At 32.2% G+C, this 23,381-nt stretch overlaps 1 protein-coding gene and 2 long non-coding RNA genes across 3 annotated transcripts; 1 reads left to right on the top strand and 2 right to left on the bottom strand.

Annotated features, from left to right (window-relative positions):
- The first annotated feature begins 1,673 nt into the window (after window positions 1–1,673).
- Window positions 1,674–7,180, top strand: LOC143043121 (acetylcholine receptor subunit beta-like). The gene is made up of 5 exons (XM_076215575.1): window positions 1,674–1,821; window positions 2,832–2,876; window positions 3,580–3,698; window positions 4,394–4,929; window positions 5,608–7,180. Exons 1-5 carry the CDS (start codon window positions 1,684–1,686, stop codon window positions 5,982–5,984), a joined length of 1,215 nt encoding a protein of 404 aa, XP_076071690.1. The 5' UTR covers window positions 1,674–1,683; the 3' UTR covers window positions 5,985–7,180.
- Window positions 7,181–12,733: 5,553 nt separating this feature from the next.
- Window positions 12,734–14,615, bottom strand: LOC143043120 (uncharacterized). Its single transcript, XR_012968204.1, has 2 exons — window positions 14,551–14,615; window positions 12,734–13,253 (listed from the first exon to the last, which is right to left on the bottom strand). It is a non-coding gene; the product is annotated as an uncharacterized LOC143043120 (long non-coding RNA).
- A 5,454-nt stretch (window positions 14,616–20,069) lies between these two features.
- LOC143043119 (uncharacterized) lies at window positions 20,070–22,854 on the bottom strand. Its single transcript, XR_012968203.1, has 3 exons — window positions 22,784–22,854; window positions 21,037–21,101; window positions 20,070–20,548 (listed from the first exon to the last, which is right to left on the bottom strand). It is a non-coding gene; the product is annotated as an uncharacterized LOC143043119 (long non-coding RNA).
- Between the last annotated feature and the right edge of the window lie 527 nt (window positions 22,855–23,381).

The following is a 23,381-nucleotide window of genomic DNA, read 5'->3' as shown; positions in this document are numbered from 1 at the left end:
ATTATGGGGAGATAGAATAATTCGGGTTTCATAATAGGCATTTTATAAAAAGCTCAAATGCTTTATGCAGGTTTCAACTATAATTTATTACTAATTTAGCATTTGACATAAATTTGAAAGTTTCTGGAATAAAGAAATGGCTATGTGTATCTAGTAGGTGTTTGTGTTTGAGAAACGGCTAGGGTGTAACACATCATTTACAATTGTAATATATCCTGATTTTGTTATATTACAAATTAAAATATTTAAATTCAATTATTAGAACTATATCAACCAAATATATAATCTAAAACTGTAAAACATGACAATATTAGGACTTTAAAGAAACTCAAAAAATTTTAAAATTTTATTAGGTCAATTGTATAAGAGAGATAATTCCAGTTGACGTAATAAAAAAAAACGTTCTGAAACTTATTAGGACATAATCAGCCAAAAAATTGCGAGAAAATACTCTAAATCAGGATAATTGTCATGAAGGAATCAAGTAATTCAAATCAATCAAGACAATTATGTCTGCTTCATTTGAATCCTGACTTAATTACAAAATTCATATCAGAACAATAAATGTACGTTTTGTTATTAGTAGAAGGATCAATACTGATGGAGGTTTAGATGATTCGGAAAACATTTTAACACTGTTTCTCAACAACAAAATTACAACATATGTCAAATGATACATGTGCTCGTCATCAAAATAAAATTAGACGGATCCAAATATGAATTGTATATTTGTGTTACAGTAGTTTTCTTAAAGTCTAGTAACCTTGCAGAAATATCAGATGGAAAACACGTTTAAATGAAATAAGGCTATTACATCTTTAAGCCAATGCATACTTACAAAGGCTATTACATCTTTTAGCCAATGCATACTTACAACGGTTATTACATCTTTGAGCCAATGCATACTTACAAAGGCTATTACATCTTTTAGCCAATGCATACTTACAAAGGCTATTACATCTTTAAGCCAATGCATAATTACAACGGCTATTACATCTTTAAGCCAATGCATACATACAAGATCTTCATATTGATGAAGTAAATTGATTGTTATTTTGGTTAAATACAAATTAACATATATGGTGATCATAGTATGTTCTCAGGTCATATACATGAATGAAAGTGGGTATCTTCTAGGAAAGTTTTGTAATTTTTTTCTAAGTGAATAATTCCCTATATAAACTTACGTACATTATTGTGTGCACCAGCGTTGAATACTCATTAATTTCTGCACATATAAAGATTATAAAATGCATGTAATCATTCCGTAAAATGTATTGCTTAATTAGATATATGTGTAAAAATATTGTACAGCTCGGAGTTCGGTATTTTTGTTATTTTACTTTTGACTTAATGTTCACAAAACTTATATGTAGATAATAGTCACAAGGTTATTCTGTTCATAGGAGATGTTCATCCTATTACTCTTTTAAATGAACAGATTCCGTAACATCATCAGTTTATTACATTTTAAACATTCTTAGTTTTCTCAACGTGATTTAATGGCTCGCGCGAGCTTTGCAATGCATGACCGATCTGAGCTGATACATTCATAACATTTATTATTTGACGAAAACACAAAATTGTCGAAAATAATATTGCATCTTGACCGATTACAAAATATATCCTTCTTTCTCATTAGCTTTTAAATATGTTTTTCTTACTTCAGACCTTCCTGTCGCGATGGGTGTGTATTCCTTTACAAAAGAAGCAGCCTTGCGGAATGAACTGTTTGTAACCAACAGCTATAATAAGCTAGCAAGACCTGAAACGAGTGTGACAATAGCCATGCAACTGAATCTACTGACTCTAAAGGAACTGGTAAGTATGTTTCAACTTTCCTATGTATGATGCTGATTATTTTCTGCTTTATATCCAGCGGAAAATATGTGTTATGTATTAGGGTTGAATTCTGTTCGAGGTCGGGGCTATTCCAGGTAAGGGTGTAAGGTCAGACCCGTAATGCTGTTTTTGATGTTTTTAGTATGAACGTGCTTATGGAGAATAAAGACGTGTTTGTAATGATGTCTTGTCCAGTTATTTAGTCCCCGTAAAAGGTAAGAACATCTCATATGACACTAGTTGCTACACTTATGTAGCAAAATAATTCTTCTTTCCAATAAATAGCTGAAAGTTTTACATTTTATCAAAATTTTGAAATATATTTGTTTTGCTAAAAAAGGCCGGTTTCGCCGGACCTACTCCTTTATTTACAACATATACAGCCCAGGGACAACACAGAATTAGTGTAAACCATCATTTGTCATCCAGATGATAACGTTGTTTTTGTTGCTTGGTACGTTGCTGGGTTGCAACTTTTCTATTTATTCATAATTGCCTAGATTTTGAGTTATATGATTTTATTTAAAAATTCTAAAAAATTACCTGTACGAAATCTCGCTTCTTATATAAACATGGTTCGGAATCGTTTAAAACACAAAAGATTAACATCAATCTCAATAATATTATTTGATGATATCTGGCGCAAATATTAACATTATTGTAACTTTTGAACCATTAACAACAATCATAATTTATGTCTTTTATCTATAACAACACATGAATAAAAGCAATTAAGCATATAAAACAATTTAATAAATAAAGAGAAGGCTGTGAAACTCATTAAAAATACAAGTGCACAATTGATTACCAAATTAAGTGCAGACTGGTCCTACAATATCGATCAGTTAAAACTAGATCCAATATTCTTTGCATAAGAACTACCATAACATGAAAGAGGATTTCTGACAATGAATTTACCCAAGAAAAGAACGTTAATCTTATTGCCGAGGTTGTTCTATCTTTTGTCAAGTTTTCTTTCTCCTTTACAGAATATCCGTGACCAATACCTGACAGTGGTAGGATACTTTGTCATGGTAAGTTTAAGTATAACTAATGCAGGCAATTTAGTTGACCCTTGAGTTTTTGTCCACATTTTCAGTCGGATACTACCGAATCGGTTATTTTTTTACTAGAAGGATGTTTCCCGCATGAGATATTTTTTCTCATATTGTTTAGAGAACTTATCTCTTCCGAAATTTTTATCGCGACTACATAGAACTATATTTCTGTATTTTTTATATTTATAATTTGTCTTGATTTCAAATATATAAAGATATACATATTATTGTCCTTTTTATTATGGAATTCTTTTTATTTTTTTTTTATAATATCCATCATACAAAAAGAGATAAAAATTAAATACTACCGTGAATTGCCAGAGAAGGTTAATTTGGTGTTTTCTGATTCGTGTTGTTTCTTCTTTATTTTTAATATTGAGTACGAATTACATGGAAAATGATTCAAAGTTTTGCCAGGCAACTTTTATGAATAGAAATTCAAACATCAGATCACAATCTTTTCACTGTCTACCTTCATTTTACTCACATTGCCTTATAAAATATGACACGTGAGGAGCAGGGTCTGTTTACCCTCCAGGGCGCCTATTATTATCTGTATGACTTGGTGAGGCTCGTATTGTTCAGTTTTTAGTGTCCTATGCTGTTTTGTGTCATGGGTTGTCATGATCAGTTTATTTTCGACATACAAGTTTGAATATTTTTCGCCTCTCTTTTACAGAGATGGGATGAGACTAGCAGATTAAAATGGAGTACTAATCCGACATATAGCAGCGACATCCAAAACATATTTTGTACGGAAAATGAAATATGGGTACCACCTTTGATGATTGAAAACTCGTAAGTTCATAAGAGATAAACTAATTGTATATTAATCTCTGATGCCATCAATTTGTGACTTGCTAACAAATATAGTTTAATGGCGACACGTTAATGGATTCCTTAAAAATTAGTGACGTTTCCCAATCAAAATGAACGTTAAAAACGATGTTGCGTTAGTATTTTTAAGTTTCTAACATTACCTATAATTGCACAGACATAGTAAGAATATAATAGGCTGTTAGATTAGCTGCACCAAATTGCATTTACGGACCTCTCCGAGAGTTGTTGTAACGGTTCGTTATCGAGTATAATTTGTATGCCAGCATCAGCTAATCTGTTGAATTTTAATAACTCATCATCATTTCATAGACGTAAGTTTTTTTTTGTCCTTTTTATTTAATCAGACAATCAAATAAGCTACACTAAATAAACAGAAACTTTTAAATTACATCACATAAAAAAAACAACAATGAAAATTGACTAAAAAGTCTGTATGATTTGTCAAACTCTATTTTTTCCGTATTCCCTAATCTGGAAAACGCATGTTGTAAGTCCGCCCTATTATCATTGTACTCAATACTTTTTGAATAAGGAATTATTAAGTGAGAATTTGCTGTTTCATATTTTACTTATTAGTATGAATGTGTATGCGAGTGTTAAAGCACAAGACAGGTAAAGAGATAAAAAACGATTTATTTTTTTTCTGTTTTTAGGGTAGACAACGTCGGTGTTATTAGTGATAACACTGTCCGAATACGTGTGGCTGCCAATGGACAGGTCACATGGTCTCCTGCAGATATTTTTACCACTAGTTGTGTTACTGACGTCACTTACTATCCATTTGATACCCAAACATGTGATATTATTGTGACGTCATGGGGATATACTAAAGCTGAAATGCAATTTCAAGTGGATAGATATGTTCCTTTAGGAGTGTCAAATTATCAGGAGAATGGCGAATGGAAATACATAGGCTATACTGTTACCAATGGGGTAGAACAGCGCGAAGCTGTACAGTTTTTTCAAATAATTTACAGCCTCACTTTCGAACGACGATCTGAGTTTCATATAATGAACAGCATTGCGCCAATGGTTTGTATTTCACTGCTTGCTTGTTTTGTTTTCAAACTTTCGGCGGATGCAGGAGAAAAGGTTGGATTTAGTCTCACTATCTTACTGACGTCTGCTGTATATTTGACTCTGGTCTCCGATAGCATACCAACAACTTCATTGACAACACCGTATCTAAGTAAGTATTACACTAAGTCTAAACTACCAGTTGAACAGTTATGTACATTCTAAAACAAAGTGCACAATGGTAAAATATACGACCACTGTAATCGACAATTGGAAAAGGAAAGCCTTCAACAAGAACCATACTATACATTTTTATTTAATATTGTGTAAATTAAAATACGAAACAAACTGATTAAAGGAGCACAGTTGTATATTAAAGTAAGGAGAAGATGTATAATTGTAATTGCAAAAAGTATAGGCTACCGAAGATCAATCATCAAGAACAAAAACACTAAACAGGTAAGGTCTTCAAAAATAAGCAAAAACCCAAACCAAATAGTAGGTCTTACCGTGGGTTGAGATGACAAATATTTCAAATACTAACGACCTGAATAACACTATACAACAAAAGCAATGAAATCACTCCGAAATCGGTATTTATAAGACAAATTACATGAAAAATATTGACAATGCCATGGTCGCGTTTTTTTTAACCGATATCAAAATACGCAAACTTTAGTTTTAGTTTTACATTTTGGTGTTATCAGAATTTTATGCTTTCGAGTTTTGGATTTTCGACTGTTTTGACCTCGAGAATAACTAAAAAGATGTATTTGTCAAAATGCGCATATTGTGCAGTCACTAGTTCACTAGTCTATAATTTCCTCATTGAGTTGTATTGTTATTTCAGCCACCTATCTTATCTCTCTTCTGGGTATGGAAATATTTTCAGTCATATTAACTGTTTTGATTCTGGATTGTCACCACACAGATGGCAGCACTGAGATACCAAAATGTCTCAGATTTTTTATGGAGAAGATAATATCCAGACTAATATGTTGGAAATGTAAATCTGGTTGTAGTTATAAGCGACCAAAGAACGGAAACAGTGTAATGGATATATCTGAGTTAAAGGGGGATAAAAAAATTGACTGTCATGGGGTTGACAACGATGAGGAATTGTCTTGGCAAAATATTTCAAAAATGCTCGACATTTTTTGTTTCCGACTGTACTTAATTGCTTTCTTTGTCATTACAGTACTATTCATACTCAAGATGTTGATTTAGAAAGCTATGTTTAACAACAGTTTTATTAGGATTTAAACACTCTAATGACATGTCGAATTAAAAAAAAATCTTCATAGATATCAGGCCTACTTTTTTAATCGTTAAGGCGCGTTAAGATTATTCAAAACTCATTCAGACGCGCTCCAATAAAAAAAGAGGAGGATCAAACTAATTAAAGATGTGGAGAGAAAGTCAACCAAGAAACTCGGTGTTATTTTATTAATAGGAATAATTCAAGCCTTTTTTTCTTTAAAGAAGTTAAAATACTTCATAAAATGTAGTTTTTAAAATAAATTTCTTATGTTAAATTCTCACCTGATAACAATATCAAAATATCAATTACCTTACCCTTAACGACTCCTTTACCATATAGTCTGTAGCAAAAAACCAAAGCTATCACTAGTCACCAATTTAAAAAAGGTCAAAATAAAAATGCTACTTCAAACCGTTAAAGTCTGTATGTTGATTGACGCGTAATTGTATATATTCAGCTTGAATACCTATCTAATTGAAAAATGTTAGTAAACTTTTGATAAATACTACAAATTATTATGACGTTTGAATAAATCGGTACTGGAATTTGTAACTTCGATATTCAAATCATTAGTTCACAACAACGCATCGTTGTCAATATAATGGAATTTGATGCAACTGTCATAGCTGAGAGGTTTAGCTAGCTATTTGATTAGAGACTTTCCGTTTTTAATTTTCATTGGAGTTCAGTATTTATGTGGTTTTACGTTTCAAACGTCGGTATATCTCTGTATTGATAACGTGTTTGTTGTAACCACTGATAAATTTTCTCGGTTTCCAAAATAAAATTGTGATACTGAGATTTCCTACTTGGAAAAACCCAAAGGTTATTATAGTCCAGTTTCAGTGACTCAAACATCAGTGTTTATTTTAATCTAAAAAAAATGTATATATTTTTTAAACTTTTTGTATCTACGCAAGTGTTTATATCATTAACAAACGACATAATTTATATACGTTTGATGCAATAATAATATTACATGTTTTAGGAGATTGTTAGAGTGTTTTGTGAGAAACATTAGGGAAGTACGGAGTAATAGTAACCGTCAATGGTATAAAAAATAAAACCTGTAATATCTTTTGTGTGACAAACTATGTTTATTTTTATTTTTTTTTATCTGTATCAGGTAAATGTACATATATATAATATATAAATATATAAATTTCTCGTTTCTCGTTTTTTTATATAGATTAGACCGTTGGTTTTCCCGTATAAATAGTTATACACTAGCAATGTTCGGGCCCTTTATAGCTTGCTGTTCTTTGTGAGCCAATGCTCCGTGTTGAGACCGTACCCTAATTGTTAACTTTTATAAATTGTGACTTGGAAGGAGATTTGTTTCATTGGCACTCACACTACATCTTCGTACATCTATATAGTTTTGTTTGACAGATAACTGCTCTTATAACAGTTACGGCACGTGTTGAAAATGTTAGTGACACACCATATGACTGTATCCATTCAGAAACCTCGTACATTTTTTAAAAAAGATATAAATATTCATCTGTTATACACTTCACAGAATATGATTGGTTAAAAGCAGCCACGTAAAGACCGCGTATGTTCGGGACTCAAGAAATTTTAGCGAAGATATTTGAATTACCAGGAGACATTATGACCTCTTTTAGCGTTCTGTTCACCTGTAGTTTTGATAACCCATTTCAGCAAAAACATATATTCTTCTTCCTTTTTTTCCATATAAGAGTTTGGCTCTATTATGAAACACTTAAATTCTACAGGACTACGCATGCTGGCATTACAAATGTACTCCTCGAAGGCTATATACAGTAATTAAAATAAAATCCGATTGATACGGTTAACCTTATGTACAATTGTTGTGACTGGTATTAATGTGTCGTCTGTAGCATCCGGCTTCAGCAACCTTGGCAGGTAATGTATTTCATTACATGACTGTTCTTGGAAAGAAAGAGTTCCTATACACATCAGTGGCGGATCTAGAAATTTTCATAAGAGGGGGCCCACTGACTGCCTTAAAAGGTGGGGGGGGGGGGGCCGATTCCGTCACGCTTCAGTGATTCCCTATATAACCAACCAAAATTTTTCTGAAAAGGGGGCGTGTCCCCTGCCCCCCATCTAAATCCGCCTCTGCACATCACTGGTGATTCTTTGACCACTAGTTTTACTGTCGCCACCTTTGATGTAAGTAATCTTGTTGATATCTATCAGTCCATTCTGAATACGACAGAGCATGCATAGCCTGCTATCATTGCGTCTTGTCTGTAATGTGTCCCATTTTAGCTCATCTAACATTGTAGTGACACACCCTGGTGTACGTGATGTGTAGTCATTAAAGACAATTAAAGCATCAATCCTCTGAATAAGTTCTAGTGTGTTAATGTTTGCTGGTTGGGTCCAATATAGCAGAAGCGTACTCTATGACAGATCGTACGAGAGTTGCATAGCAAGCAGCCTTTACTTTCCTTGTACATTCCTAATTACGTAATGTAATATAAAAAAACAAACTGTCAAAATTAATTTATTGTATAACTATCCATATTTATTAGCTATAAATTTTACTGCATAATCTCACTGGTCAGACAGTAACTAATTTACAAGTATACCAGACTGAATTCTGTGAGTCGGGTAAGTTGTAAAACACTGCGAAATGTGCAATAAAAGATCTATTTTTTATTTAAAAAAATCTTTTAGGTTTCGTTTAACAAACCAAAGTGTTCGGTTACCCTTTGCTGTGAAGTTCTGTATATGTTTGTTCCATGAGAGATTGTTAGATATTGAACTCCCAAGTACTTGGTACTATCTACTGGTTCGAGTGTGTGTCTATCTAATCTGTATTGGTATTGTAAAAGTTCTTTATTCTTCGGTGGTATGTAGATAACGTTGCATTGTGTTGGGTTAATCTCATCATCCATGTCTCTTCCCAATTTTCTGACGCTTCAAGGTCTTTCTGCAGTTGGTCTGTATCTTTGGCCTTACTTGTTTTCTCGTACAATAGACTGTCATCATCAAAGAGGCGGACGTCAGATTGGGTATAACCGGGCATGTTATTAATGTATGTTAGGAACGATAAAGGACCTAGCACTGTGCCCTGTGGCACTCCTGACTGAACATCATCTTGTTAAGATCAAGTACCTTATATTACTACCTGTTGTTTCCTGTTTGTTAGGAATAGACTGATTGAAGGGTTTATCCGGCCCTTTACTCCATAAAATTGAAGTTTGTACTGAAGTCTCGAATGAAGAACCTTGTCAAAAGACTTTTTAAAGTCCAGGAGTATGATGTCAATCTGTTTTCCATTTGAAATGCTTTTGGCTATCTGATCAATGGTGACAATAAGCTGGCTTTCACATGATCTGTGTTTCCTGAAACCATGTTGGTTTTCACAGAGTATATTTTGTTGATTAAAATGTGTCATAATGCTGCTGTTAACTATATCCTGGAACAGCTAACAAGTGATTGAGGTAAGGGTTACTAGAAGATAATTAGCTGCTACTATTATGACAAACATATTGCTCAAGTTATAGTTTAGAGGTTTATTAGCTTCAACAGTTTAAATCTGATAAGGAGTTCGTTTAAAACTGGAAACAGAGGAGGGACAGTCAAACTCATAGATCGAAAATAAACTGACAATTTTCGCCATGGCTAAAAAAGAAAAAGACAAACAGACAAATAATAGTACACAAGACACAACTTATAAAACAAATTTAAAGACTTAGCAACACTACCAACTCTAAAAATTGGGTGATCTCAGGTGCTCCGGAAGGGTAAGTAGATCCTGCTCCAAATGTGGCACTCGTCGTGTTACTCATTTTTTTACAAACCCGGCAGTAGGTCACATTCGTGAAAAGGGAAGGGGTTGTAGTTACGACATAAGTAACCAATTCGACGACCCTATCTGTGAAACGATTATTCCATAACGGTCAATCAAGTGGCGTCCGTAAAATTTACAGTGAAATCAGACGGTTAAAACGGTCTGATTAAAATGTTGAATGAATTTCAGATATAAATACAGACATGGCGTCACTGTTCGACGTAAAGCTGAAGGATATCGACATCCCGCCTTTCACGCAATATTTATACGTCAAGCAAGCAATAGTTATGACCTTGTAAAAGTTCATCCAAAATACTGTTAAATAAACAGGTAATAGGCTAGAAAGTGCTATATTATAAATGAATACTAAAGTTAACTTTACGTCAGGAATCAGGATAATATTACCTGCATTGGTACGTAGGACATATTTAACTCGGAATAACATTCACGGATGTTTTTATACGAATGAAGCTAACGAACCGAAGAGATAATAGGAAATTATCATAGCTAACGACATGCGAACAACCCTTACTTCATTTGCAATTTTTAAAAAAAAATGTTTGCGGTACATTTTAACACACAATATTATTTTTGATACATGGCGTATAAACACACAATATTAGTTTTGATTCATGGCGTATAAACACACAATACATGGCGTATAAACACACAATACATAGCGTATAAACACACAATATTAGTTTTGATACATGGCGTATAAACACACAATATTAGTTTTGATACATGGCGTATAAACACACAATACATGGCGTATAAACACACAATATTAGTTTTGATACATGACGTATAAACACACAATATTAGCTTTGATACATGGCGTATAAACACACAATATTAGTTTTGATACATGGCGTATAAACACACAATATTAGTTTAGATACATGGCGTATAAACACACATGTCAATATTAGTTTTCATACATGGCGTATAAACACACAATATTAGTTTTCATACATTGCGTATAAACACACAATATTACTTTTGATACATGGCGTATAAACACACAATATTAGTTTAGATACATGGCGTATACACACACAATATTAGTTTTCATACATGGCGTACATGTATAAACACACAATATTAGATTTGATACATGGCGTATAAACACACAATATTAGTTTTGATACATGGCGTATAAACACACAATATTAGTTTAGATACATGGCGTATAAACACACACTATTAGTTTTCATACATGGCGTATAAACACACAATATTAGTTTTGATACATGGCGTATGGTATGAAAACGAAATTCCTGGCGGAAAATAATAAAATACTTTTGTATTAAGAAGGTATTTAGATAAAATCTTTAAACAATATGGAAAAACACATTGATTAGAAATCAACGGATATTCTCTAACAAAATCTTTGTATACATACGAACCTTGCATAGGTTGTTGGTGTTGTTTTTTTTTAAATCGAATAGCAGGAAATCCTAAATTCAAAATTCAACTTATTCGAGATTTGTGATTTCAAAAAAAACCTATTAACCAAAAACGCTATTTGGTATATGACCACAGGCAACTACAGAAATGTAAACACTTAATGGTCACATTTGATTCGCTAAATGCACATTTTGTTAATTGATATTGTTTTATAAATGTTGAGGAAAAAATAAAATATTGAATTGTTCTTATAAATGATACTGTAATGTTGATCCCATTTTATTTTGCATACATGGATCCATTTTAAGAATATCAGTATGAATTGATGCAATCTAGATTTTTTATGGCAAATTCATAAACCGTCATAAATATGAATGTAAAATGTTGGTATACGTAAATAAGACAGCAACCAAAAAACAAACACCAAAAACTGAGAAAACCTAACAACCTACATTATGCTATCATTATTTTGTTATAATATCTTTTGATTTTCTATCCATCAATTGTTTCCTTCAAAGGATCTAGTATTTACTTTGCTTGACCTTTGCGTATTTTTTCCGAATAATTTGTTTTCTTAAACGTATTGGCCTTCATTAGCCCGGTAATTTGCCGGTCTCTTGTCTGAAACCTTGTCTTTGTTTGTATAGGTATATTAATGAATAATATTCTATGCTTTTCTGCTTTCAACGAAATATGGTGTCGCTGCAAGAATATGATATTCATTAAACTGTTTCCATGACCTGCTTATAGAAAATTAAGGGTGTGACATACGGTATTTAAATTTGCTTGTCTGTTGTTGAAAACCATATGTTGACCTCTACAGTTGAAGATTATATGGTGACCACTATAGTTGAAGACCATATGGTGACCACTATAGTTGAAGACCATATGTTGACCACTACAGTTGAAGATTATATGGTGACCACTAGAGTTGAAGACCATAATTTTGTTGACCACTACAGTTGAAGACCATATGGTGACCACTATAGTTGAAGATCATATGTTGACCTCTACAGTTGAAGATAATATGGTAACCACTACAGTTGAAGACCATATGTTGACCACTACAGTTGAAGATTATATGGTGACCACTATAGTTGAAGACCATAATTTTGTTGACCACTACAGTTGAAGACCATATGGTGACTACTATAGTTGAAGATCATATGTTGACCTCTACAGTTGAAGATTATATGGTGACCTCTATAGTTGAAGATTATATATATGGTGACCTCTATAGTTGAATACTATGTTGAGCTTCAGTTATTGGTTTGTATCGGAATAGCGTATTTTGACACTGATACCCACATTATCAGAACTCAATCAAGGGCATTTTAGGTAATAGGAAAATTAAGAAATACATGCCGAATTGGGCCATGTAGACATTTTGTTTTTTACATGTTATCTAACTTTAAATTTTCTTGCATCGTTGAATCACAGTATTAATAATAACTGTGTCAATTTTGTTTTATTATCATTAAAGATTGCGTTCCATAGCATGAATAACACTAAATATAACTTTTGTTTATATTATGTACAGGTCTAGAAATTGAACAATACAAATGATTTAACTTGTAAGACTTTTCAATGCTTATGCATAATCTAAGCATCACATACATCAATACACGAGGTAAACGTAAGCAAAATAACGGCACAACAAAGGTCTACAGTGTGCTTCAAGTTTAGAAGTGACAACACTTTACACTTTTTTTAATAAATATATTGTTTACAGTAAAGCTTAATGAAAAACAAAATGTTTTTGCTATACAAATTGTTTTTATGAATAACTCAATTTTTCAAGAAATTTTCTCATGTCTATCTATCCATGAAAATATCTTCTTCCATAACGGTTACGACGGAAACCACGATAACCACGATTATAGCCGTAGCGATATCGTCGATAGCCACCGAAGTTATTACCATAGCCTCTCCTGTATCTGTTAAAGTTATAGTTTAGAGGTTTATTACCCTCTACGCCTGAACCGGTAAACAACAATACAGTGAATAAAACGCCTAGCACCATAAGTAGATTTTTCTGAAAACATAAATAAAAAAACATAAAAAGAATTCCACTGAACATGTTTTGCCTTCACAAATATAGTACAGTTTTATTTGATTTATCATGCATTATCCCAGAAATAGGTGTACGCTACTTAGAAACAGGGATAATTTCCAGGCTTGCTAATCTTTCCGATAAAAGGCAGGTTTCATTTGATAGAATCTGTTTGATAGAATCTGTTTCATTACAAGAAAAAACATGTGAAAAATAAAATCATCTGTTTGAAAATACAGTACAGTTATATGTGATTTATCAAACATGATATTCCCAAACGAAAATACAATCAAGATCTGATGTACTCTACTTAGAAACAGGAATAATTTTCAGGCTGGCTAACCTTTCCGACAAAAGGTCTGTTATATTTGATAAAATCTGTTCCATTATAAGAAAAACATTTAAAAATTAAAATCATCTGTTTGAAAATTTGCGTTGAGAATTCAAATTTCATTCATTTTTTTTTTTAATTTATGTTTTGGTTTAGATTTTATTCTGATTTTCAAAGACAAGAAATAAATGTTAAGACTAATAAACGAAAGTGTAAAAAAGATAAATAAGTTTGGTTCTTTTCTTTTTTTCCAAAATATTTGAGGCCTTTATCTTTTTTATATTAACCCATAGTTGCCACATGCCGGAGAAACTTTTGATCTGTTTCTAGGTTTACATTCAGTCTCAAAATTGTTTTAATTATACTTTATTTTTGAAATAATAAGGCCAAGTCTTTTGTTAAATTTCTTATATCAGCTCTATATAGACTACGTATCGTTTATCAATAACTTAACTTAACTTATGAAACTTTTTTACTCTGGGTTTTTATTAATGACGCGAAAAAATATAAATCTTTGAGAATGAACGATTGCAATTTTTCTAAACTAGTTTAAAGATATGATTTTGTTTTTGATACGTTGGTGTTTTTTTATATGCATATAAAAAAGAAGATGTGGAATGATTGCCAATGAGACAACTCTCCACAAGAGACCAAAATGACACATACATTAACAACTATAGGTCACAGTACGGCCTTCAACAATGAGCACGGCCCACACCGCATAGTCAGCTATAAAAGACCCCGAAATGACAATGTAAAACAATTCAAACGAGAAAACTAACGGCCTCATTTTTATAAAAAAAGTTAATGAAAAACATTCAGTATATAAATCTGCATGATAACTCATATCTATTTATGAGTATGAATCAACTTAGTTTTACCTTGTTATATTGTATCGACTGCATAGAATCAAAATCTGTTAATTAAACATCATGATAAAATACTTACATTCATTTTTTTACGATTGTTTAACTGTTAATCAAAATACTGCACCAGTTAAATTAGATATAATCTGAAAAAGAAAATATTGTGCAACTTCAGAAATACATTTACAACATTGGAATGAGGATATTATACTCTGGACATAAAAACTTTAAGACATAAGCATACAAGTTAAGTTTGATGCTTTTAAAACTCTATAAAGATATACATTTTAATAAAAATCAATCTTCAGTGATGCTCGAGGCCAAAATATTTGAAAGTTCCAAAACCGCATATACATGTTGAAGGGATGAGTACACCATTGTTATGTCAAATAGGCAATGGTATCAAAAATGTAAGTCTGGCTTTATTCTTAAGCTTTTTATTAGTAGGGTTATAAGCAATACGATACATGTAATAAACTCATATATATTATATATATATATATACAACTCGTCTAAACATCAACCCAACAATGTTAGATCTGTAAATTTGCTATCGTCGGGATTCGAACCCATGCTACTATATATATATATATAGATAGATAGATTCATGGTTGTAAGTTCATAGATTTACATCAAGACAAATTATTGTATACAACAATGTAATTCGTCATTCTTGTAGTATTAAGCTAAATTTTGAAAATGTTAAACATATAAGCAACAATGTTCTCTAGAAAATCATTTAGTAAAAACTACTTAAAAACATACATATATTTAAGGCAACAGAGCGAAAGTTTTCATCTTAAATTCAGAAACCGATATTAGAACTTAAAACATGGTTTCATTTAAATGTAAACGACAATGAGATATGATTATAGTCGTAACTGCTCAAAACTCACCGTTCGACGTCAAGTTGGAGTTTATATAAATTCCGCCTTGCGCACGATATTTATACAAGAAATTCATAACGACTATTTAAATTTGTATCCGAAAAAGTTACAGAAACCGGTAATAGTCTAGAAAGTCTTGTGTAATAAAAAATATATTAAGACTTAATATATTAGGAATCTAGTCTATATCCTGATTTGGTAGCATCAAGTAACCCTTATGCAAGTTTTATCCGAATGAAGCTTAATAACCCGGATTTTGGAAAAGTCAGATATTTTTACTCAAGCTACATGTAACCCTCATGCAAGTTTTTATCTGAATGAAGCTTAAGAACCCGGATTTTGGAAAAGTCCAACAGATAACAGGATTTCCCAATAGCCTTGCCCTATTTTCTGTCATTGAAAAAAAAACATGTCGTTTTGCGATACATTTTTAAACCTAGTATTGGTTTTAAAATTTGGCACATGATATATTACCTGGTTGTGTAGTGTCTGCATGCGCAACATGTTATCGTTACCAATGGAAGATTAACTATTGTCACAGAAGAAAATAATGAAATCCTTTTTTGTATAAAGAAGGTATGTGATGTTACAATGTTGTTTCAGATAAGGCTGAAGGTTGGTACCTATCAAAACGTTTAATCCCGCAGAATTTGTTTGCCACCTTTTTAAGTCAGGAAGTAGATGTAGTTTGTTAATGTGGTTCATAAGGGTTTCTCGTTTCTCGCTTTTTTTTTTGTATAATAGATTAGACTGTTAGTTTTCCTGTTTGAATGGTTTTACACATGTCTTTAATATTGGGGCCCTTCATGTCTTGCTGTTCGGTGTGAGCCAACTGAAGGCTCTGTGTTGAAGACCGTATTTTGACTTTTAATGGGTTACTTTCATAAATTGTGACTTGGATGAGAGAGTTGTATTATTGGCACTCGTACCACATTTTCTTATTTACACCAAGAATATATCTTAAATGTCTGAAATGTGATTTTTCCAAATAAACATCAAGGTATATTTGACAGTCTGGATAGGGGTTTACAAAAAGAGAGAATGATAGGCAAATTGTGCAGAATAATGGGCAGTAAAGACAAAGAAAAGAGTTACAGAGCCCATAAATAAAAGAAACAGGTAATAATGGGGGTGCTAAAATATAAAGAATCGAGAAAATGGGCAAGGTGAATACAAAAACTACATGAATGCTCTGACATAATTAAGAATTGAAGGACCCTCCCATTCAGACCCTCATTTTGTGAAAGTTTATATCTTGTTACAGAATATTGCATTGGTTTTTGACAATCTTTAGAAATGATCTACGCGGGAACAAATAGCGATTGATTAGAAACAAAGTTCTAAATTAGCTACATGTACGACTTTATCATAAAGTTCAAAGCCGCAAACATATCCATTTTATTTTTTTATGTCAGTATTATAGAGACAAAATATTCTATTTTATTATTTTCAAACACCTGGCCATCTAGTATGCCAATTTTATTTTTACTATGTCCCTAATACGCTTCCGTAGAGTATAGCCATTTAATCATTTAGTTAATTTAATATAAAACCGGGCTGCAATTATGCAGCGTAGTGTTGAAAGTGGTGTTAAAAGCGATAAATTCAATTTTCAAAAGAAAACTGCAATATGAGAAATAAAATTGCCGTGCTCTTATTTACAAGTGATATACTTCATTCTTTGAAATAATTAAGACTTTCTTAACTCGCAATTTTACACTTATAACACGCATCTCGACTTATTTAACTTTCTTCACTCGCAACTCGACTTTTTTCAATTGAAACTCGACTTTTTTAATTGCAACTCGACAATAATAAACCTTTTATGAGAGCAGGTAAAAATTACAACAACTGACAGGCGCAGGACATTTTAGGGGAAATTTTTAAACTAATAGTGGACATTTAAGCGCAGACATTAGAGCCCATTTTAGCGCAGGATAAGTCCGGTCACCTGTATTTTCGATAGCCCAATGTAGCGAAAACTTACTTGGTTGAATAGTATTAACCTTACCAAAGCCATGAACAGATCAATGTAATTCATAGCGAACAAATGATGGTCTAGAGTCGTTCCATGTCCATAATAAAGAACAGTTTAATAATGGTCCCGTTTATTTATGTTTTTCTTGATTCTATCATCAAATTGCAAACAACAACATTTGTAGAAATACAAATTATTATATACGAATGTGCACCAGAGTTTAGACAAGATAAAGAGAAAGAAAATATCCAGGGCCCATCACGGACGTTCTCTAGGATAAAAATTCCATGCTAGAAGTGATCAACTTTTAAAGTTTTTTAACATTTGAATTTACCTTTTATAATTCTAGTGCTCATTAATGGACATGATATTTTTTTATATTGTGCTTTTTTGATTTTATTAAAAATCTTTACTTATTATAAAATGGGGTTAAAAATATTGTGCTAAAATGGTCATCGATAATTTAGTGTCTTCCCGATTGTCCCACTTTTTGAATTGACAGGTAAAAAGGTAATGAAATTTTGTGGGACAATCGGGAATATGTTTGTGGGACAATTTTAAGTTTAAATGTGGAACAAATGGGAATTGTTTTAATAGTTACATCCCAGCTCCTTTGTTCTAACAGGGGTGATCTGAGCCGGATCACCCCTACCAGATCACCCCAGTTTGAGTTTCTTTGTTATGCATGCTTTCCTTTGTTCTGTAACATTTTGGCGGGAATGTCAAATCTACTATAAAACTAATAATTAAATATACAATTATACGGAAAAGACTATCTACCAAAATTCACGTTGAAAAAAATCCAGTGTATATGCTGGGATTCGAACTCAAGACCTTTAGCATATCAAGCCACGACACAACCACTACTCCAGGACGACTGGATACAAACTGTCAGTAATTTAACATACTTAAAGGAAAAAGATATTTTTATAAGTGGGGCGAGTTGTCAGATCTTTATTCAGTGGGGTTTAAACCCTTTTCGTTAATAAGTGAGTTGTCAGTGATTGTTCAGTTTGATTTTACACTTTTTCAAAAGTGGGGCGAGTCGGTAAACAAGAGTGGGGCGATAGTTTTCATAAAGTGGCGATATAGATTGGGCCGATTGGCCAGTGGGGCGAGTTGACATTGTTTGATATCTACTCATCGTGTTCGGGGGTAAAAAAGGGTATAAATCATATAGTAATGTATAAAGTATATTATAATGGTTGTGTGGCGTTCTTAACTAGATTTTATGAATTGTAAATGGTTTTTCGTCTAATCTAAAACAGCTGGGATGTAAAATAGTTATCCCACTAGGACTTGGTGTGTTAGTGTTAGATCACCCTCTGGCCTCCGGCCATCGGGGTGATCTTACACTGACACACCGCGTCATCGTGGGATAACTATTAATGATTAATTTGTTTTCAAACTGCAGTTAATTAAAGGTTACTATTGTTAGTCTTGTATTATTTTAATTTTAGTTTCTTGTGTACAATTTGGAAATTAGTATGGCGTTCATTATCACTGAACTAATATATATTTGTTTAGGGGCCAGCTGAAGGACGCCTCCGGGTGCGGGAATTTTCCGCTACATTGAAGACCTGTTGGTGACCTTCTGCTGTTGTTTTTTTTTCTATGGTCGGGTTGTTGTCTCTTTGGCACATTCCCCATTTCCATTCTCAATTTTACTAATCAATGTAACTTATAAAATTTGAAGAAAAAAAAAAGGGAATAGTATTTGAAAAAAACAACTTTAAATGTGCTTATCAGGCAAAATTCTAGACAGCAGCCATCGTTATCAACAAATAAAGTTGTTGGTTTCAGTTGAATCTACCGTTGGGTGTTAGCAGTCTTTAGTAATGCAGAGAATGTTGTATTTATGTCCTCGGACTTCCCTAGTAAAATTGCAAAGACATCTCTCCATCAACAAGTTCGTGTAGTGTAGTATGCAAATGAGTTTAAACTTTTTTTTATATAGATTGTATGCAGTTTTTCTATATTTATTTAAAATCTTTCCAGAGAAAAGTAGTCAAAATTTAGGTATTTACATTTGTTTTATGAATAACGGAACATTGTAGATATATTTCATATAAATATCCTATTTTTTTAATCAAACATGATCTGATGATGTATTAATCTAATGATTTGAAAACCATTTTTTTTTTATACTTTTATAGAATTAATATTAAATGTACAATAATTAATTATTGTTTATTTAGTAAAACTTTTCCAGATGAACAGGTTTGTCTGTATTCAGTGTAGATTTTGAGGTAAAAATAAGGCCATTTTAGCCATAGGGTCCACATGAACCTTAAAGTCACGACAGGGGCCTGTTAATCAAATGTTGTCGTTTCTTGCAATAATTCATAATGCCTTTTCGTTTATTTCTTTGTAAAAAAGTTGGTTATCTCGTTTTTATCAAGTCGGAACGTTTAATGCCTTTTTGTGTGGTATGGATCATGCTCGTTGTTGGAGGCCGTACGATGACCTTCATTTGGTAAAGTCTACGTCATTAACATATTACCAAAATGTTTTCATTCATTCAAATAAGAGGAACATATATGATGAGATGTCGATCTAAAAGTAGATCTTTATTTGTTTGCTTATTGCGTCTTTTAATGTAGGGTGTATGTTTCATATTAGTTCTTATGAAAGGGTATTTTCAACTCAAAAGTTAACAAATAAAAAAATCGTCATTGTACATGTACCGCATAAAAATGTTCAATGTTACCAAAGTAACACATGTAAAAGTGAATACACTATTTGATATGTTTTTATTAAATAATTTATTAAAAAAAAAAACAAGAGAATATTAACTATAAATCGCTGGATTATGAAATGACTTAGAATTGATGGTTATCCCCTGGATAAAATCCGTACTCATTACAAAAGAAATAACATTTTTCTTTGACAAATAGACAATCATTGATACATTGCTTGAAGTAATAATATCCCTGGCTGTGATAAAGGGGTCTGCATTGATAACTTTTACACTTGTGTAGGGCGTAGTCACACTGGTAATAACATTTGTTTGGTCGTTTCCCGCTTTTACCACCATTACTGCTGTCGCTGCTATCGCTGCTACCCCTGTTCTGCCTCCCTCCGAACCTGCCACCAACGTTTTGCCTAACTCCGAAACTCCCACCATCGTTCCTGTCGCCACTATCACTGGAACTTCCTTTTACAAAGTTGATACAGAGTAAAACAGCACAGACTGCCAGCAACATAAACTTGAGCTGAAACATATCAGTAATAGGTAAGTACTTTGAAAAAAAAAAAAAAATAGATTAATTAGTCTCATGGATAGAAAAACGACGAAAACAATTATATGTATTATATTTCATTTTCTGTCAAGATTTACTTTATTTTGTAGACTTCAAAGTCAATCCATTATAAATGAATATACGTACATAAAAAAAACTTCACTAACTATTTGAACCTCTCGTCGAACTTTTATCAAATTCTTATGTACGTAATCCAGATTTCTACGTGAAACACTTGGAAATAGTAAGTGTAAATGTATAAAATACTTTAAACTGTGTTACCGCAGCTTTAAACTGTGTTACCGCAGCGCTTTAAACTGTGTTACCGCAGCGCTTTAAACTGTGTTACCGCAGCGCTTTAAACTGTGTTACCGCAGCTTTAATCTTGGTCTCATTTAGATAGAAAACAATCAGAAAGATAGTTGTGTTTTTCTCGTCTAGAAATTAAATAAACACCTTACCTGCATAATGAAACTTTCTGTTATACTTATTTATAAACGATCCTCAATTAATTTGTCTTCAATTCCTGAAAATATATAAAATAGAAATATAAAATGGAAATAAAATTGCATCATTTTAAGTTTAAAGATAATCATTGATAATAAACATGTTTTTCTCACTTAGATTTATAGCAAAAAGATTATTTTAGCAAGCGGTATAACCAAATGCATTGTATATATGATTATTAGTATGGTACCATATATATTTTAAACCTTTCGGAATTTTGGTGTTTTTACGCACTTATAAACGCCGCTTTTTATTGGTGGGGGAAGCCGGAGTGCCATGAAAAAAACATACTTAAAAAAGTAAGGACCGTACACGCCTTATTATAAGTACTTTGTAAGATGTATAGTTTTTATCCCTCTGTCTATTACATCACGGAACAAGTTACCGGAACATAATAGGAATTGTCATCGTTGTTTGTTGAAAGGTGGTATTGCAGAGCTAAACTTAAAATTGGTGTTTTCATATTTATTCTGTTTTCTCCTCGAACATTCGCAGTGAGTCTCAATCAGCTGTATTGGCCTCCTGCTAAGACCTCGGCCAATACAGATAACCTTTACCCAATACATACACGACTGCACATGAATATAATACCTATGTAATACCAGTATAGTATTGTAATTGCTATAGTAATTTTTAATTCTAATAGTTCTTTTATAATTGATGTTGTTATGGGTGAATCATCATAAACGTCTTTAAGACTGGCAAATATATACATGCACATCTAACATTGATCGGCTAATTTTGAGACAAAATATGTTTTTGTATATATATTAAAATTCAAGAGTCTATCTAAAAATGAGGGTACTTTTTATGTGGCCTTCTAAATACCGTTTCGATCCCTAACATCACTGAAGAGACATTTATTGTCGAAATCCGAATCTGGTGTACTAAAAAATTATTTACACCGTATGTTTGTGGCATAACATCGTGGCCACAATTTAATTTTTGTTTGTGTTTAATATTAAATTTATATTAAGATCAATTTTGTTACTTTTATTTGGCAATCGCCAATGGCAGTCAGCAGGGTTAAAGAACATCAGTTGTTCGACCTGTTAGTCAAATGCGTTTTGTTTAAATATACTTTTTCACTTTTTTGGTCTTTTGGAAAATGTTGTTTGTGCTGTTTTTAGACCCTTCTACAACGAAATTTGTTTTACATGCACACGTATAAAAATTGCGGGTTTTATCCAACGCAATCATAGGTTTGAACGTAGTTTTCAATTTAGACTCGTATATGTACTGTAAAACAGCCTGCATCCGGATCTTATTGTTGTAGATTAAATCTGGGTGTTTATATAGTAAATAATACCACGATAAATTGTAGATATTAATTTCAAATTTATAATATATATATATATATATATATATATATATATATATATATATATATATATATATATATATATATATATATATATATATATATATATATATATATTTTATTTATATTGCTTAAATGGACAATCTCAAAACCGGAAAATACTCAGATCAGTAAAGTATAACATTTGATTTGTATTGGAACAAATCTGAAAAGTAAGCTTTGATATATAAGGGATGGTATTTCAATAAAACGTGGATAGTCAAACGCATTCTTTTTCTTCTACCTAAATAAAAAAAAAATAAGAAATAAAATCTTTTGCGTTTTACGTTTGAACTATACATCAAATTGAATAATATATGTGTAAATTATAATGTACTTACCCCTAAGACATGAACGTTTATAATACACCAGACATCTAAGAAACCATATTTATATAGAGATGTTCATACCCGTGTTAAGTCTCTTCCTGTTATTAAGTGTGGTTAAGCTTATCTTTATGTCATATATATCCATTCATCAAAGTTTAATTTTCTTTTAATTTTAACACCACGCATCCTGATAAGTTCTTAAAATAATTTCATAATTGTTTTAAATGCGATTAAATATACAGACATGCATATCTTTATTTCTAGATGATTGTCCTGAGAAAAAAAAACCGCATATTCGACAAATCAGCATCTATGCGACAGACGTCAGACCGGCACTTGGCCCTTTTCTAGCTAGACAGGTGTCCAACTGAGTTTTGACTGGCTGACCCCTAAAAAAGGTTTCCATTTCGCTTTGCAAATTTTGTTCAAATTGATTTATATTACTTTACTTACTTATCCTCTTCATCCCCAATGGGACAAAAGGCCACAAAAAACTGCCTCCACTTCTCTCTGTTCTTAGCCATGTATTAGACTTGGCCCGGATGTAGCCCATTTATATCACTTTGATCTACTATATTTACACCACCATCCCTTGCTATATTAAAAGTTT

Source organism: Mytilus galloprovincialis, chromosome 8 (assembly GCF_965363235.1).
Source record: "Mytilus galloprovincialis chromosome 8, xbMytGall1.hap1.1, whole genome shotgun sequence".
In the NCBI taxonomy this organism is placed as follows: Eukaryota; Metazoa; Mollusca; class Bivalvia; order Mytilida; family Mytilidae; genus Mytilus; species Mytilus galloprovincialis.
The sequence above is the reverse complement of the archived record's forward strand: the minus strand, read 5'-3'. Positions and strand labels throughout refer to the sequence as shown.

Coding starts and splice junctions, on each gene's coding strand:
- LOC143043121 (XM_076215575.1), top strand. CDS start 1,684: ATGGGTGTGTATTCCTTTACAAAAGAAGCAGCCTTGCGGAATGAACTG. Junction 1,822..2,831: donor TACTGACTCTAAAGGAACTG/GTAAGTATGTTT, acceptor TCTCCTTTACAG/AATATCCGTGACCAATACCT. Junction 2,877..3,579: donor TGGTAGGATACTTTGTCATG/GTAAGTTTAAGT, acceptor TCTCTTTTACAG/AGATGGGATGAGACTAGCAG.